We start from the raw sequence: 18570 nt of genomic DNA on the forward strand, positions 1-18570 counted from the left end.
ACCAATATCAAGGAACGTGTGTGCCTGCACAGTTCTATTTCCAACCTTTCAGACCCATAGTTCAAAGAGTGCATTTGTTCCATCTCTAAGTATTAGTACAATATATAAGCACGTTGGCTAGACGGTTCCACATGGTTTTAAAAATTAAACAACAACGCAAAAAAGTGAATTGAGTAGGACTATTGTTGTTGGGTATAATTAATTTTATGGAAACGCACATTCACATTGCGATCAAAACAAATCAAAAACAACCTTTAAAGTAACCAATGGTAAAAAGAAGTCGTAGAATGAATTGGAAAGGGGTTGCTTAGGGGGTCCGGTGACCGCTTAAGGAAAATACCGATAGCGGTAACGACATTGATCGCATCAATAATATTTTGATGGGGACAATTGGCGAGGACATTTTTGCTCGCTGGGTTGTGGGGATAAAAGAACTCATCTTTACTTACGTAAAGACTCGTAATGTAGTTGGGTTCAAGCAAAATTGCGATTTATATGTATGGGGATAGAAGTTTATACTTTGGCATTAAATGTGCAAACGGACAGCCATAAAGATCCTCCGTTCCTTGGTCCGATCATACAGAATATTGTGAACCTTTTCGCCCTTTGTAGTCTCCGGATATCCGTCGACTGTAAGTTTGCGTGGTTTATCTAAGAGAGAATTGGCTTCATCCACTTTAAAGAAAAATGGAGATATCCCAGTCAACAACCAACCAGTCAAACCATGTCATTGGTCAAAAACAAATTTGGCAACTTACACCATTCTTGCCAAACATACCCGCCTGGAAAAAAAGAAGTACGAGTTATAATTAGATCATTTTTTTAAGTCAGATATAGGTTCAAGGCGAGGGGGATGGAAAGTGACTAACCGGCTGAAGTTATAATTCGCTCTCCTCCCGCATCTGGCTTTTCCAACGCGAGCACATGGGCAAGGGCGACGTCCCGCACGTCCGCCCACGCATTGGACTCGGCTATTAAAAATGCTTTTGATTCAGGGGGTTCAGAGAGCACGGCGTTGTACCAGAACGCTAGAGAGAAATTCAGAGACGACGGTGAGGGGATGTCGTGGATGGGCGGCTGCGATATTGGGGATAAGTAAGTCTGGGTCTGTGGCTATTCATAAAGAAGTGGTGGAGCTCACCCCGTACACCTTGCGACACGGCATCCGTTGGTCAATTTGTGTATATCCTGAGGCATGGAAAGGAACTTACGAATGGCGGGGTAATAACACAGAGATCCCAGCCGCTACTATCTTTATGTTTTTCGTGGAACTCCCATGCCGCTGTAAATTAAAAAAGAAAGCCATTAAGTATTGCCGTGTAGGGCATGATAGGCCAAATCATTTAAAAGGCGACCTACCCCTTTCCGATAGCGTTTTCGATGCACAGTAGACTGATAGAGGCGGGGCGTCTTTGCCTTTCTCTTTGACGATTTCGGGATGCACGATATCCCAGTCAAGCTCGCTGTATACCGTCGGCTTCTCGGTTACTGGGGGCAACACCGCCGCACAAGAGGAAGTGACGACGATACGCTTTACTTGTTTCCTATAATCATGACACCGCATGAATAGTGAGTGTTCAAAGATTCAAGCTCGGGGATACCATAGGTCGCGATTACTCACCCGTACTTTAGCGCGCTCTCCAAGATGCCGACGGTCCCTTGTATAGCGGGTTGTAGAGTCTCTAATAAAGATATTTTGTTAGCCGTCGCTGATAATACAGATGAAGAGGACTACCTTCTGGATCGGCGCCAGTTTGTGAATGCACCGGAGAAGCCATGTGTGCAATCCCATCGACGTCCTTGACCACCTCATCAAATGCGCCACTCTACCAAGGACGCATTTATCAGTCAGCTATACTCCTGCAGGTTCCGAGGAAATCATCCCACCTTGGAAATATCCTCGATAATAGCAAACTCTATCCTATCCCCATATCCAAGCGACGCGAAGTAATCCTTCACAAACTTTGCTTTCGCATCCGCGCGCACTGTCCCTCGCACAGCGTACCCGCGCTCGAGAAAAATACGCGCTGTCCACATTGCAATGTACCCATTGACACCAGTCACTAGCACTTTCTCTCCCTTTGATATGATGGGCATGGTCAGCACGGGTTTCCTTGAGCAAGTCTAAGTCTAACGATTGACGATGGACCAGCACTCCTTTTTGTACGCCAGCAATGGCCGTCTGACACTGGTGTACCGTGTCATCGACGGAAGTTTGGGTACCGGTGAATCATTCTATGCTTGTCACCTAATGAAAACCAGCCTTTCACAAGCATCTCTCTGGCATACAGCAATTACATTGCCGATCAGCGAGTGAAAAAAAATGCAAAGAGGAACGAGTAGGATTGGAGTAGGATGAGGATGAGTAATCAAGGACGATCGTCTTACAAATGAAATGTCAGTATCTGAACAACAACAATAGAAACGTGAAACAACCGATAGCACGGTTATTTTTTACCGGGATAGTATGTTTTCTTTTTGTGCCTGGGGTGCTAGGCGTGGAGGATGGAAGAGAAACTGAAGAGAAACGCGGGCGGCGCGTAAGCGCACAACAGCGCACAACGTGATTTTCTTACATTGGAAATGCACGTGACTCTACGCGTCGACGCGTCGACAGTCGCGCGTTACCTCACAAAGCCCCTGAGTATGTTCGCGGGATGAACAAATGAATGGTATGCTTAGATTTCAGATTTAAATCGTCATGGTAAAGTAACTAATGTCTATAGATTTTATTTTATCGCCGTGTCTATGGACGTCCCACCTCTTCAAAATTGCTGATTGTGCTATATTCAAAGTCGAGAACGAAACAAACAATTAAACGGTATGGAATTTCGCAAGGGACCTAAAGATATACCAGTAGACAGTGTTGATAGAAAGAGGTATCAGGATATGATTAAACGCTACATTGTGCATCGTTCTTAGGTTTCAGCCAACCCCTAGCGTCAAAGTAATCCAACATATCACTAATCATCTCCTCGAAGGCGTGATACTTCAGCCCTAATATCCTATTTCCCTTTTCAGGGTTGTATATAAAGAGAAGCGACTTTTCGAGCTCAGGATTTCCGCGGGGAAAAACGTCAGAGGAATAAAGATCAGGTCTGATGGAGTAAATGAAGTTGCCTATTATTTCATTAGTCAGTGTGATGTCCGAATTAAAGGTGTTGGATGTTAGAGTATAACGACGTACGCGTTTCCTGCCAGGTTGTTGCACCTGTGTACACAAGTAGTATTAGTGAGACCGGTGCGTAGTCGAGAGCAACATGGCTGGCTTACCATTCGCGACAATGATCCTTTCTCCCCCCGCTGCGTCCTTCTGCAAGGAAACCACGTGTGCAGCTGCGACATCGCGGACGTCGATGTATCCATAAGTCCCCTTGAGTACATCGTCAGGTTGCTCCAGGGCGATATGTTTCCACCACATCTCCAGGGAAGAGTTTAAATTCTCCGGTGTATCGACCCTTTGGAGAGGTTCCTGAATGTTATCTTAGTCTCAGTCTCTTCTTCCTTCGATTAACATAAAGTACTCACTCCTACGACCTAGAAGGTCCCCATTATGACGTCAGTACTATAGTTCTCTGATGGAATGGTGCTACTTACGAGCGGTGGATTAAGAGCGACTAGGTCCCATCCAATGCTACCTTTATGCTCCTTGTAGAAGTCCCAAGCGGCTTAAATGAAGAAGAAGAGGTTGTCAGAGAGTAACCTTCGTTGATAACGAGCATATACTCACCTCTTTCCGCAAGAACCTTCGAAGCGCGGTACTTTACTATGGCCGGGTTATCCTTGCCTTTCTCTTTGATGTCCTTGAGGTAGGCATCTGCCCAGTGCGATTCATCGAAAACGGCAGTGGGCTCGGTGACTGGGTTGATTATTGCTCCAGCAGACGAAGTAAGCACCACGCGTTTAACGTCGCTTCTGCAAAGAGACCGGGTCAGTCGGTGTGAGTGCAGGAAAATAATCTGAAGACGACCTCGTACCCGTATTTGAGTGCGCTTTGCAGGACTGACAAGGTCCCTTGAACGGCGGGTTTAATAGTCTCTGTTGCAATGCAATCAAATATTACGCATATATCCACGCATAATGAGAATACGTACCATCTGGGTCGGGCGCGGAGGAAGGCAGAGGAGAAGCAGTATGTTCAATTGCTTCAACGCCCTTCACCGCCTCGTCGAACGCACCCTCCTGGAGGATCACAAAATGATTATAGGCCATACTACGACTTTGACCGGTGCTCACAAACCTTGGTGATATCCGGAACAATAGTCCATTCGACCTTGTCTCCGTACTTTGAAAAATACTCCTTCAAATGCTTTCCCTTCTCCTCGGAGCGTACGGCCCCACGCACTCTATACCCCTGTTCGAGGAGCGTGCGGATAACCCACATGGCGATATAGCCGTTTGCACCTGTAACAAGTACCCTCGCACCGCTGTTTGCTGGAACCGTAGGCATTTCTGACTCTGACAACTGAGATTATTGGAGAACGAGTTGGGAGAAGATAAGATGGGATGGGAAGGTAAGCTTGCGGATGGGTGTTTGGTTTTGGTTCTTGATCGATATTTATAAAGTACCAAAGTACCACATGATTTTGTGGTGGTTTATTATCGCGCTGGTTATCATTGGATTCTAGTAAATTCTTTCACTTGAAGGTTATATTCACGCCGGTCAAGCTGGGTACGTGTATCTTTGATTTTTGATGAAAATTGGAAGTTTACGCTTGCAATTGTGTTGCCCTTTGCCTTGTCTATGATTTGCTCGAAGCTGTTATAATATATGAGAAAATGGGATACCTAGTCTATTGTACCCAAGAGCCACATTCAAGAGACTGATAAAACCTCGCCCGCGGTGAACGCGAAGTAGAACTGGAATGGGCTTGAATTTGCATCACCTTAATTACCAACCTTTCGCATTTCGCAAAGTTTAGACGAGTATCAAGTCAGCCTGTAGTCCTAAAAACATGCCGCATGTGAGATAAACTGTTGAATCTTTATATATAATGCAATTCTTATGAATCAAGAGGCGCTTGTCTAGTGAATTAACTCACCTTCAAGAACATGTACATGATGTCCAACCTGAGGCCACTTTTACATCTTGTTGGTTTCCATGTTTAATTGTAATATGACTTAAATATGGCCACACTTTGAAGCCGAGTTTTATTTTCTGTCTATCATGTCTTGCAAGTTCTAGATGTAGGAGGAGATATCCATATGATAGCGAATCGTACAGAACCATTATACTATAACCCCTGTCTTGTCGATTCTTCTCACGATAGTGATGCAGTTCAATTGGCCAATGACGGGCCGCTTTCAATCCCTTTCTATTGCATCTCTCAAACTCTATCCTTCAAAACCCGCTGTCAATTCCTTCCGAGCGTCAATGTTGTCCACCACCGGCGTCGTTTTGATAAGATAGACGCCCATGGCCTCGAGGAATGGTGTCATGTTACTCGAGAAAACATAATAGGGCGCCACACTTGGAACCAGAATGTGCGCTGGAACCAGCTAACCGCAAGTCAAGAGACGTCTGAGGTGCGCTGATGGCGTGGGGCTTTACGCAAGTGCTCTGCTCTCTCGCCTCTACCAGTTGATTGAAATCTGACCTCTCGCCTCCTCTCGCTAGGGTTAGACAGATTTCCCAGGAGAACTTCCTGACATTTGGCAGGGCCGCTGGATGTACAGAAGGTTGTTGGAAATGCGGGGGTGCATCTGGCGGGCGCTTTCACACTGATACGGGAAGGTGGCCGAACAATGGCAACATTCAAGCCAGATATGGTTGGCTCTGCGCCGATGTTTCAATGGGTCGGGGAACCAATAGCGGGTCGTGGGATGATGTCGGGGCAATCTCTTTTAGATCACAAGCCTCTGTTCAAGTATCGCACCCGACCAGAACGGCAGGACGTCTCTCTCTCTCTCTTTCTGGCGATCATCTTCTTTTTGACACTCGGAGTCAGTCAGCTGTACCGCTTGGGCTTATAAGCTTTCGAGTCTTTCAAGCGCTGCTTTTCAACTCTCCCCCAAACTAATTTACAATATGATGTGGGATTTCCGTGGTCGAAGCCAGGAGGACCTGCAGAAAGGTCGAGGACGAAGTAAATCTCCTCAACCTCCACCAATGAGGATGCCCAGTCCATCGTAAGTTTCTTCCAATAATCCAACCATTATGATATTTTATGCGCGTCATTTTCAGTCTTCCAATCCCGTATGTTCTTCGCTCATGAATTTATGCATTGACTGGAATCATTGATATTCGTGCTTTCATGCTCTAGACAAGCGAATTCTCATAGCCCAAGCACCTATAGCTATGGTGTTAACCTGACCCCATCTTACCAGGCCTCACCGACGTTTTACCCACCAGCGCGTTCATGCTCACGATCTCCTTCTCCGTATTCGCCGCACAGGTAAGCTTGTCCATTGCGGCCCAACACGGTGCTGACTATCTCCTCGGTACTGACAAATACTTATAATCACAACCGCACGTAGGTCTCACGATTACGGAGCAATTCCTCGTAGCATCCCAACCACCCAAAACGCTCAATACATTCAACCTACCGCCCAAATCGTCCACGTTATCCACCATTCCTCACACCACCACCACCACTCTTCCTCCTCAAAGCACAAACACAAACCGCACCACCACCATAACTATTCGTACTCATACACTCCCGCACCCTCGGCACCCATTACACCGATCACACCGTCGACGTCGTACTATTCTGCACCGGTCATCCCGAAGCCTCCGCGTGCGCCGTCGCCGCGGGTTCACTTCCCCACACCGTCGCAGATTGCGACGTCAGAGCCTTCGATGCTGCATGTACCGCCAAGGGGCCGGGTACACTCACAGCCGACGATGCCTACGTCAGTACACAGACCGGCTGCAGCACCTGTGCAAAGGCCGGTGCAGCAGACCTCCGCCGGCGGACTTAACCCGCAATTTCAGTACTCAAAATGTACAGGCAGGAAGAAAGCGCTCTGTGTAAGTCGTTTGCGTTTCCTGATTGTGTTCTTCCGGGATGGATTGATAATTAATGTACTTATTGGTGTTGGCTATGAAGATTGGTATCAATTATAGGGGTCAGCCGAATGAGCTCCGGGGATGTATAAACGATGCTAAAAATGTTCGGAACTTCTTGATTCGTTAGTGTTTTTCATTTCATTTTGTTCTCTTGAGCGCCGTGGTTGACGCGTCTGCCGGTTTAGAGCATGGTGGTTACAAAGCGACTGATATAGTCTTGCTCACCGATGACGCTAGAGATCCTAGGTCTATGCCTACACGTGAAAATATTATTGACGCGATGCGCTGGCTTGTGCGTCATGCCAGAAGAGATGATTCTTTGTTTTTTCATTGTACGTCTAAATTGTCCATTTGAACTCATGGAAATAGCTGATATGTACATTGTTAGACTCGGGACATGGGGGCCAAACCAAGGACTTGGACGGTGATGAAATCGACGGCTGGGACGAGGGTACGTATCACTTTTTTCTCATGATCGCTCGGATCTTCTTGTGCTCTTTGTTATCTATGCTCCGAGTGCGCGCTTACTCAGTGTCCGATGCTCGTAGTTATTTATCCATTGGATTTTAAGACGAGTGGACATATTGTCGATGACGTAGGTGATTTTCTTGGACTGTTGATTGATTAATTGCTTATTGGTATACTTACGATGCGTAGGAAATGCATGAGATTATGGTAAGCTCTTTGCAGAGATTAACATTCGAGCGTTGTAGCGTTTAAACTCGTTTCGCAGGTCAAACCGCTACCGTTGGGTTGTCGTCTAACGGTACGGCGTAGCTTGTATTTTATTGATGAATCTCACTCACTCTCTTGTCAATCTAGGCTCTATTTGACGTAAGTCTTGTCTATCTTTGCGATATCTCAACGTTTTCCAACACCCTCAAAGGCGTGCCACTCCGGAACCGTACTAGGTCCATTTTCTTCCCTTTTGTTGCATCCACGCGTGCTGACCCTCGACACTCGAATTAGATCTTCCCTACATTGTGAGAGTCCACATCACATCATAGCATATAGGGAAGAAACCACCGACTGACTGACTCCGTGTTCACCTTCGGAATCTAGTACTCTTCACACGGGCGGCTGAAAGGAAGCCACGTTAGTGCGCGTGCCCGGGCTAGGAAGGCGACCCCCGCCGACGTCGTGAGTGGTTGTTTTCCCCTTTTGCGTTTGCTTTGTGTTTTAAATGATTGTTGCGTTAGATCTCGTGGTCGGGGTGTAAAGATGGGCAGACTAGCGCGGATACTTTTGCTGGGGGTGTGGCAGTTGGAGCTATGAGTCATGTAAGCTTTTTGACTCTTGTTTTACTCTTTTTTATTTTGCTTTCGTTGATGCTTATGCGTTGGATGTATTATCTAGGCGTTCATCCAAGCGCTAAGTGAGTTTTATCTAGTCGTCTTGTGTTACTGGGACAAAAACTGAGGTGCCCAATAGAAGAGAACCCGAAGCCTTCTTACCAAGAACTGCTTCGCTCTGTAAGGTGGGTATTAATCTCTTCTTTTCCTTGGCACAGGCTATTACCATTACCACGATCCACCGCGATTGACCAAATGTCCGATTTTAGGATGATTCTCCACCCTCGGTATAGCCAGAAACCTCAGCTGGGAAGCTCACACCACATTGTAAGTTTTATACGTAACTGCACGCGCTGGCACTTGCTGACTGCTTGACGGTGGCTTTTGTAGGATACTAGTCTCAGATTTGTTATATAATATGCTATGAGATATGCCTATGCTTTGCGCTGCGCTTGTGTATATGCTGTCGCGTTGTATTTTTGTATTTTATGTAGCTTATGTCAATGCTTTGACGCCTTCGAAGGCTTTTTATGATATACTTGCTGTGATTTAGTGCAGCCTCAACCAGCTACCTTCCGTGCACATATTCAATTACATAGAGCAATGCATAAATCCGCTTTTAGATCTTTAGTATTGTATGACAGGAGGTTTCAAGGCTTCCAGAATCAACTCGTTATAAGGCACTCGGTAAGTGAATCTCGTAAGCTCCATGAGAAAGCAGGCAGCAGTGTATCGTTGTGCCCGTTGAAATAAGGTCCGATATCAGATTCATCAATAATATCGTCTTTTAGGAGAAATATTCTCCCTTTTTCCAACCTCCTGAGGTTCTTGGTCCAGCAGCTCTCCAAATAGCTAATCCAATCAGGATATGGTACATTGAACCTGCCGTCCGTGTTGTCCATGCCCTCTTCTTCAAGAGAATATGCTAGAGACTCGATGTCTTCTTCATCATCTTCGGCAGTCAGTCGACGTTCATGTGGGATGCACGGTGGCATTTGGAATTCCATGAGTTTGATTACATAAACGCGACCGAAGAGTTTGGGTTCATCCTTATCGAAAATGAGCCATTCTGTCCTATAGTTATGCCTCCAGATCAAAAGACCTGGAACAAATTTTGCATTGGGGGTACACTGCCTATAGACTGGCGCAAGAAGTTGAGGGGAATGACTTTTGTACGCCACCCAGTTAACTCCATCCCTTCTGCTGGGACTGAGGTCATTGCATGAAACAAACGGTAGGCCGGGCCAGATACAATTTATAGTTGCCCGTTCTGGCCATTCAAGAAGCCATATACGAAATTCTTCAGGAATTGCTGGATATTGAGAGAGGATGGTGTCAATATAAGCCTGGCGGTCAAAAGGCTGCAGATTTTCGAGTATCCAGGAACGGGTGTCGATAAAATTTGGTGTATTAACCATCTTCAAATACAGCTCGAGCAAACGGCGCCGTACTGGGTGGATATCAGCGAGAGGAAGGAGGCGTTGCCACTCTTTGCATACACCACGAGAAAAGAGGTATGGTTTGAGCTCCAATTGTGAGAAGATATGAAGTTCGATCTCGACAGGAAGTGAATGAAGCGTGGCTTTGGAAATCCGTAGAATTGCTGCTTCTGCTTTTGTTTCTTCAAGTACCAGCTCGTTTCTAACAAAAGAAGGGGGGGTAAATAATGAATTTTGACCACTGACTGAAAGAGAAAAGACCATGGTGCAAAGAAAAGAAGCTGACCCATTACACATTGAAATATATCTCTAGAGAAATTTATGCTGGAAGAGGGGATGTGAGTGTAATTTGTGTGGTGAGCGTCGAAACAAACAAACAAACTCAAACCTCGTGTGCATAGCACGTGCAGTGTGAGAATCGGATTTGGATTACAGCGTCCAGGCAGTCCACATCACTGTCACTTGACTGTTATCAGAAAGTACGAATGACGAGTGTCAAGTTCAAAAATACTAGAAAAGTGATAAAAAATCACAGCCATCGACTAACCAAACGGGTACGTTAATGATATATATTTACCGAGTCAAAAATCACAAGCACAAGTTACATAAAACCCCGTTGGGCGTTACGCGAAAAAATCCCTCTTTTCGAACTCGTCCACGGTGGCAGCCATTGTTTCATCCCATGCTCTGTACTTGATATCGAGTATATCCTGAGCTTTTATTGAGTTGAAGGTAAACATGACTTTCCCCATTAACTCTGGGTTTCCTTGCTTCAGGATTCCGGAAGCATAGTACTCCGGTTTGCGCATAAACAGATAGTTTCGTGGATTCAAAATGAGTCAGTCTTTTGTAAAGTCGAGATCTTTGGGAAAGTGTAATGTCAATTTTTTTTCTATTGACTTTTCAAAGAGCATGTTGCTTCCACCAAATAGCAGGCGTTGAATCGTGAGAATTGATGATTGCCAGAGATAGGAGAGACCATGGTATAACGAGTGTGCTTGACCCATTTATCTTTCCCTCGCAATTTTTTCAATTGTATTGTGTTTGATGTATTCTTGCTGCTTTGAGACGTAGATTAGGGGACAAAGTTTTTCAGTTTTCCAAAACACTACAGAATAGCTCTGAAATTTGCAAACAGGATCAACATGATATGGAATCTTTTGTAACGAGTTGTAGTAACTAATCAATCATGAGATACTCCATACACGATTCCCGTAAGCTCCATGGAACAGCGGGGAGTTTAGTAGAATAAGATGAGTTGAATTGCGGGGTCATATCGGATTCAGGCATGACACGGTCCTGAAGCGGACTGCACGTGTCGCGCCGTTCGAGCCTTCTAACATTTTCGGCCCAGCAGCTCTCCAAATAGGCGATCCAATCTGGAAATGGCACGTTGAGATACCCATCTGCGTCCTCGTCATACGCTTCCTCTAGCTCGTCGTCGTCGTCGGGAATTTTTTGCCGTTCGTGAGGGATGACCCCCGATTTTTCAAGTTCCAACAAACTGGTGACATACACACGGCCAAAGAGTTCAGGTTCGTCTTCATCGAAAATAAGCCACTCAGTCAAGTGACTTCGCCTCCAGATTAGAAGGCCAGGGACAAACTTGGCGTAGGGAGTGTGCTGCCTATAGACTGGCGCTAGAAGCTGTGGGGAATGCTTTTTGTATGCTACCCAGTAAACGCCAGACCTTCTACGGGGACTGAAGTCGGTGCATGATATGAACGGCAGGCCAGGCCATATACAGTTTACAGTAGCCCTTTCAGGCCATTCGAGAAGCCATATGCGAAACTCTTCCGGAACTGCCGGATATTGGGAAAGGAGGATGTTGATGTACGCTTGTCGGTCGAATGGCTGGAGATTGTCAATTATCCAGGTACGAGTGTCGATAAAATCTGGCGTATTAACCATCTTCAAATAAAACTCAGCTAGACGGAGCCACGCTGGATGGATATCAGCCAGCGGAAGGAGACGCTGCCATTCTTTGCATACACCACGAGAGAAGAGGTAGGGTTTGAGCTCCAATTGCGAGAAGATATGAAGAAGTATCTCGACAGGAAGTGATTGAAGCGTTGCTTTGGGAAGGTACACAGCAGTCTCTTCTGATTTTGGGTGAGAATGGACCATTGACTGAAAGAGAAGAGGCCTTTGTACAACGAGTGAACTTGGCCCATCGCCCATCAATATACTAAGGTATCGCTCACTGAGTAGAGATTAAGTATGTTGGCGGGGAAAGGGAGTGAGTGACCTCCTTTTTGAACGTGGTGAACGTAGCTTGTAGCTTTTCAGAGCCCAACGTTTTTACGTTCGACCTCGTGTATATACCACCGTCATGTGATCATCACACCTGTCGCGCCTGAAAGATAGGAGGCAACGAGTAATGTGGATCAGAGCAGAGAACCCTCCTTTTCTAAACCTGCATCTAATAATAAGCCGCAAGAAAACTGACTGATACTTTCGACCAATAGAAAACTGAGCATGCTGGGTCGCCGACGCGTCCCCTAAACGCGTCGCGCTTTGCATTAACAACTCAATCACGTGTGTCCCTTGACCGCAATGGGTTTGTATCGCCGTTTGAAATCGAACCGGCAACGCCCGCGTATACGGTCCCTTCGCAATTGTCTTTTTGATTCGAAAAACTTGGACCGTTCGGCGTTATTTGTGATGATGACCCGGAGATCTTTTGTGTTCTTGGAGACTTGGACACAGCGCAGGCTCATTGGAGTTAGTACCTCGTAAAATTTATATAGGATAAAAAGTTGGTAGCTTTGAACGCCTGGACGCCGAACGGCGGTCGTGTCGTGGACATCACTGTTCACTGGCAGTGCAGCGGTAAATTGCGTTAAAATGCTCTGGATATTTGATTTATGATATTGCCTACACCCAGTGGCGCGAAATGGTAAATCCTCAACGGTACAGTTGTAAGTTATATATTTGGTGGCGTGCGTATGCGTATGTATATGTAAATAAGCACAGTAATATGATGACGCGACGCGACGCGCGTCGTGAGTATGTGCCCTTACTATCTCGCAATAGAAGCGAGTAAGATATGAGAGTTAACCGTTAATTGCGTACTCATGAGTCATACTACTCGGATCTCGATGACTCAAATTGAATTCACCTCTTAATCTTTGACTCCCTTACACTTTGAAAGTCCCAATGGAGGATTCGACTCTCGAGCCACTATATAGTACAGACCCGAATCGTAGGTTCAAAGCAGAAATTTATCCATTTACCATTTACCATTTCAATTTTCAATTTTCAATTTTTAAGTTCAGTGAGTGTTTGACCTCGAGCTCCGAGCGCTTCATGAATCATGATCCGCCCCGTATGTTAACAGTCAAGCCCCGTTTGACAATGAAGCTGATGCGTACTTAGTATCTAAATTTATCATTGGTCAAAGTTGTGTGTCACGGGCGACGGGCTTAGCCTGAAACGCGAAACGCGAAACCCAGCGGAGTCGCGGACCCGACGAGACGAGAGCCTAGAGGTCGAGGCCAATAAGGAAATAGGATAGGGGACTCGGGAGCGGGATCCAGGGATTGAACACCGCTGTTGATAATTATAGTTGATCTATCGTTACATGTACACAATCATCTCATTCTCGATGATGATGATTGTGTATTCGCTGATTGTGTTCGGGCTCCTCTGCTTTCTTTCAAGCTGTACTTATATGCTGTGTAGCAACAGTAAAAAAGAGATAAGTATTAGACGAGACGCGTGCTCGACTTCGATCGATTTGTGAATTGAATTCTCTCGGGTATATAGGTCGGTTCCCACAAGCTTAATTTGCGTCATAATCCAGTTCCAGGGGGAAATTTACAAGGACGGGACGCTTTAGAATCAGAAGCGACGCCCGACGCATCATCGGGAACTGGACATCGCTGCTTCTCGACACCATGCATCCTTTAAATCGCCTTAAGTTATGTAAGTAAGTGCATATGTAGCGCCTCCGCCTCCGCCGCCGCCGCCGAGCTCTTTTCAAGTTTTTTACTCGGTCTCGCATCATGAATTTGGGTATGACGCGTGGAATGTGAAACGCTATGACATTGATAATTGATTTCGTATGATTATGATATTCGATGTTGGATTATTACTTGGATATGCCTCTTCTCCAGGGTGTTCTCGCAGAATTCAGATGTGATTATAGACGATACTACAGGACATACAGCTCGAATTCCAGCCTGTGAATCGAAAAGGCTAACATTCATGCTGAATACTGATAGTAACAAGCAAGTAGCAAGCGATAACAATACGTCGCGGTTATTTAGGAAATTGGATATTCTTGTTGACGTCAGTCTTGAATGCCGCGGTGGCCTTGAGGTGAGACTTGAGAGCTGGGAGAGGCTGGATTGTTGACTCAGGTCCTCGAGACGGAGATCCGGCCAGTGAGCAGTCAAGTAGATAAGGCAGGGTCTGGGTGCAATCGCTGGATTATATTTTCAGGAAAGGAGTATGATGCATGATGAATGAACGAGTCCAATTTCGATGATTGTACTGAGAGTGAACGTGTGCCGGTGATCAAGCAGTCGTTAACACTAGCACTAGTTCACCTCCCAGGAAAGAGACTATCTGCTCTGCTCTGTCAATGCTAGGCGGACAGTAGGTTTGAGCATGCACTTGGACATGGCATTGGCAAACTGAGGCGGAGCCCGTGACCGTGTCATCTGTCTGTCCTCAGAGAGATATCTGTTTATCAACGAATATTCAAGTGTCAGTGTGTCAGAAGAGATTGACATCGACTTGAAAAAAAAAAATCAAGACTAACTTAGCAGCGAATTGAAGTTAAGATGCATGCCGTCAGAAATAAGGATATACCGAGTATATCAGAGACTAGGAGAAGAGTAAAAAGACCGCGTAGATCATTATGAGGTTTGACTTTGGTGTGCCAGAGGTAATATCTATTTGGCGGTCAGTCGAAAGTGCAAAGGTTCTTGGTTATAGCAAAGGCTCGTGCAATGAGGTCAAAGTGGTCAGAGCGAGGACGGACAAATTGAGATTGAATCGGGAGGTGCTTGCATGGCAACGGTCAAATGTGGGAAAAGAGATTCAAACAGCGTCGCAGGGTGGCAACCCTGACTTGTATTGAATTTCATCCCTGTTTAGAACCGGATTATGAACATATATTCATGTAACTATTGGGCTAGCGAGGCCCAAGGGAATACAAATCTCGGTCCTCTGATATAGCCAACGGCCTTTTCGCTCCTCGTCTCCCCCTTTCCATTCCCCAACACCTCCACATCTCTCGACTGACCATCCACACCATCTCCCTCTCTCTATATATATACAACAAAGAGAACAAGGACCCAGTACAAGGCATTCGCTAGAGCCCCACTATTTGATTAGCCGGGCTTCCTGATCGACACCCACACTCTATGACCTCGATGCCTATTGTTCTCAAATAGTACAACTATCGAATATTCCTCCAAACCTCCCGTTCTTCTCATATAATACCAGGTACGTCGTTCATTTGTTCGAATCTCTCCTTCTGGGTTGACCTCTTCGTCCATATCTTTTTCTTACAGGCCACTTTATCACGGCTCGCCTCTTTTATTCATAGCACTGCGTGCAGCTCGTACTTTCCTACTGTATATTCATTAATTCTCATATTCACGACCAAACTCCACAAAATGTCTGCAACTTCCACTATGGTGTATACCGCACCTCCACCGACGAACAACACGCTCGACCGCGCAGAGCGGATCCGGCTGCTGCGCTCGTCGCGCAAGCTCGGCGCCGTCCTCGGCGCCACGCCCTTCGTCGTCGACCCCGAAACAGATCTCCCTTCCTCACATATCCTTGCACTCCGCGGCGACGCCCGTGGGGGGTTACACTCGCACACATCATCTCAGTCCTCAACATCCTCAAGCGCCCTTGGGGATTCTTCGGAATACGTTTTTGTCAACGCATCTTCAAATTCCCGCTCCGCGCCGTATCAGGTGCAGGCTATTTTCGACAATGCGTCTCCGTCGTCCTCGCGCAGCTCCTCGCCGTTCCCTGGCGCTGTCACGTCGAGAGCAGCAGGTGGTGCAGGCGGTGGATCGCCGACATCTGTCACTAGGAAACGAAAGCAGGACATTGCCACCGGAGAATCTGGACTCGTTCCACTGAACCTGAATCTGAACTTTGCACTTCCAGGCCCTGCTGCGGGCACGAGGAAGACCCGTTCTGGAGCGGCCGACAAGGACACCGACGCGTCGGCCTCCGCTTCTGCAGGCGCGATCGTCGCGGCGCACCCATCACAGCCACTCCTCCTCCGTCTGCGGTCCGTCCCAGCCATCGCGACATCGGAGGGTGGGAGCGACAGTAATGTGCACCACATAAATACCGCTGTCCGTGGTCTGCCTGGTGACAGCGAGTCGCCGTCGTCCCCAACGTCAGCTAAACCGCTGTCGCCCGTCGCATCGTCGTTCAATATCAACATGGGCATTGATGTCATCCCACCGTCGCCTTCTTCTGGTGATTTTGGGAGTGTGGCTCCTGGGAGCCTGAGCGATCGCGAGAAGAGGAGAAAGTTGGCAAAGCTGGCGAGGACGCTTGGGGAGAATATTCCGCCTGAGCTGGTGTTCCGCGCTGCTCCTGCTTCTTCTTCTTCCACCACCGCCACCGCCACCGCCTCCTCGTCGCAGGGACCATCGGGAGCGGGCCCCAGCGCTCCTCATCAGCCTATCAAGAAACTCCTCCGTCGGACGTCCTCGTTGACTGCTTCGAAATCTCTCCACCCAGGTCCTACACCCACATCCTCGTCGGCGGCGGCGACAGTTGACCCTGTAGCCCCGTTCAACTACTACCAAGGTCAACCGTCGATCCCACCGCTCGCTGTCGCAGCTGCGCCTCTCCCCAGTCCTAATCTTCATTCCAACTCTCACCAGCAATCCGACGCTGAGCCCAGACTCCGCCGTGCACAGGAAAAAGGACAAGCACAAAGACACCGCCCGAGGAGTCTTACACTCGGTACAGCGTCTGCATTTGCGTTTGCAGCGGCCGCTGCCCTGACGCGCGGAAGCAGCGCGAATGTTTCTGTCCCAGCGGCTGGAAAGGCGCAGCCCGCTCCGGCTCTCTCGCCTCTACGCAGGACAACGCCGACGCCGACGACCACACCACCTAAGTCCATCGCTCGTCAGCGTTCACCTTCCCCCGAATTCCAAGTCGAGGACGAAGATTCCGACTCTGAACGAACACCAACTCTCGAGTCCACACGCCTGTTCCCCGTGCCGCATCCCTCAGAGTACTTCTCGCGGGGCAGCACATCGCTCGACGAGCCCCCCTTCGGCCCGCGCTCGCGCTCGCACCTGCGTCCGGCGCCGCTGACGTTCTCTGATCACTCGAGAGCGCAGAGCTACTATGCGTCTGGAGGTGCGATGTTTAATGACCCGATGCCGTCGCCGAGACCGTTCATACATGTCGCTGCGCCTCCTCGCGCTGATGATGTGCGCGCGTCGGAGGATAGTGTTTGGAGCAGTGCGAGTGCTGAGACGGAGGCGAATGGGAATGGGAATTTGAAGGAGTGGGGGAGGAGGAAGGAGAGGGAGTGGAGTGGTGAGTGGAATTTGAAGGATATGGAGGATGTGGCGAGGAAGTTGAGAGGGTTGAAGGGGCGCTAGAGGATATGTGGCGAGTGCTACGGCAGGTGGAGTGGGGCAGAGATTTTTTGGGCTTCGAGATGCTCTGGATAGCGGTTTTGGTTTCGCTTTCACTTTTTTTCTTTGCTTTTTCGATTCGTCTTTCGGTTTTTTTTTTCTATTTCTCTCTCGTCTGCTTTTGTTTTTTCTTTTTGCATTCTACCTACCTCCCACTCACTGCTCGTGCTCCATGCTCATAATTGTACCACCACCACCACAATCTCCTTCTTGCCTGTCATATATGCAAGCGATGCCTATTATATTTTCATCTTATTTCACGTAACTTATTCCCCGCTGCTACATTTGTTCAATGTAGTGGCTTAATAAAATTCAAATTTAAGTTCAAATTAGAGGCTGTGATTGAGATTGTATTTTGAAGTTCGAATACGAGTTTAATGCTCAAACGCTCAAATGCACTGGCCATGTGAACTAGAATCCGAAATTGGATACATTGGCTGACTGAGTTTTGCGAGTGATGTAAGGTTATTTGAGGACAGAAACGGTCAGATGTTGCAACAGATTGGATGTAGATGTAGATGTAGATGTGGATGTGGATGTGCTGGCTTTGGATCATGTTGTTCTTGATGATGATGATTATGTTAGACCGTTGTTAAACTGTTCAGTGTTGGTGACAGTTGGGGTCAAAGTTGGGGTTCTCCCCAGAAGTGCAAGTTGCAAGTTGCAAGTTGCGAGTTGCGAGTTGGTTACATCCCACAATTACGACTACAATCAAACCAAACATAAACTCATCATCTCTTCCATTGACAAAGTACAGATTCTAGACTGTACGTTGGCTATGTGCTGGCGTTATATTATAATAAAGGTCATTAAACGCAGGTACTACTAATGCGATTTTATGAAGGGCGAATGAAGGCACATAGTAATATATCTTTACAAATTAATTTGGCGCAGGACTTCCAAGACAGTAATATTAATAATGTCAAGTGGAGACAACGACGACGACGACGACGGAATATCGGAGACAAGGTGGTAAATAAAGCAGGCTAATAGTAATAGCATGTAGACAACCATAAATATAAGTGAAGATGTTGCGTCGAAGCCTGAAATTGAAAGACACTTCTGTCTCGGCTTTCGAAATCATGCATAGTTACATACAGATCTTCGGCCACGTTCACCGCCAGAGTAAGGTGGTCACCTCCTGCGAGATTCAGACGCCCGGCATTCCGCACAAGTTGAAGTTAAAGTCT

General features: G+C 47.1%; 6 protein-coding genes across 6 annotated transcripts; 2 read left to right on the forward strand and 4 right to left on the reverse strand.

Annotated features, from left to right (window-relative positions):
• Positions 1-526: 526 nt before the first annotated feature.
• Positions 527-2097, reverse strand: JR316_0001522 (Putative uncharacterized oxidoreductase; the record flags this gene model as incomplete). Its single annotated transcript, XM_047887325.1, has 8 exons — positions 527-675; positions 759-782; positions 870-1077; positions 1212-1282; positions 1360-1544; positions 1622-1682; positions 1736-1826; positions 1888-2097. The coding sequence occupies 8 exons, from the start codon at positions 2095-2097 to the stop codon at positions 527-529; spliced, it is 999 nt and encodes a 332-aa protein (XP_047755071.1).
• A 1132-nt stretch (positions 2098-3229) lies between these two features.
• Positions 3230-4450, reverse strand: JR316_0001523 (Putative uncharacterized oxidoreductase; the record flags this gene model as incomplete). The annotated part of the gene is made up of 6 exons (XM_047887326.1): positions 3230-3472; positions 3598-3668; positions 3731-3915; positions 3978-4038; positions 4095-4182; positions 4241-4450. The coding sequence occupies 6 exons, from the start codon at positions 4448-4450 to the stop codon at positions 3230-3232; spliced, it is 858 nt and encodes a 285-aa protein (XP_047755072.1).
• A 1578-nt stretch (positions 4451-6028) lies between these two features.
• On the forward strand, positions 6029-7136 carry JR316_0001524 (Metacaspase-1B; the record flags this gene model as incomplete). Its single annotated transcript, XM_047887327.1, has 4 exons — positions 6029-6129; positions 6264-6395; positions 6478-6970; positions 7050-7136. The coding sequence occupies 4 exons, from the start codon at positions 6029-6031 to the stop codon at positions 7134-7136; spliced, it is 813 nt and encodes a 270-aa protein (XP_047755073.1).
• A 1830-nt stretch (positions 7137-8966) lies between these two features.
• JR316_0001525 (uncharacterized protein) lies at positions 8967-10004 on the reverse strand (the record flags this gene model as incomplete). The annotated part of the gene is made up of 1 exon (XM_047887328.1): positions 8967-10004. The coding sequence occupies one exon, from the start codon at positions 10002-10004 to the stop codon at positions 8967-8969; it is 1038 nt and encodes a 345-aa protein (XP_047755074.1).
• A 915-nt stretch (positions 10005-10919) lies between these two features.
• JR316_0001526 (uncharacterized protein) lies at positions 10920-11921 on the reverse strand (the record flags this gene model as incomplete). The annotated part of the gene is made up of 1 exon (XM_047887329.1): positions 10920-11921. One exon carries the CDS (start codon positions 11919-11921, stop codon positions 10920-10922), a length of 1002 nt encoding a protein of 333 aa, XP_047755075.1.
• Positions 11922-15370: 3449 nt separating this feature from the next.
• Positions 15371-17344, forward strand: JR316_0001527 (uncharacterized protein; the record flags this gene model as incomplete). The annotated part of the gene is made up of 1 exon (XM_047887330.1): positions 15371-17344. The coding sequence occupies one exon, from the start codon at positions 15371-15373 to the stop codon at positions 17342-17344; it is 1974 nt and encodes a 657-aa protein (XP_047755076.1).
• Between the last annotated feature and the right edge of the window lie 1226 nt (positions 17345-18570).

The sequence above is a fragment of the Psilocybe cubensis genome, chromosome 1, assembly GCF_017499595.1.
Source record: "Psilocybe cubensis strain MGC-MH-2018 chromosome 1, whole genome shotgun sequence".
NCBI classification, from domain to species: Eukaryota; Fungi; Basidiomycota; class Agaricomycetes; order Agaricales; family Agrocybaceae; genus Psilocybe; species Psilocybe cubensis.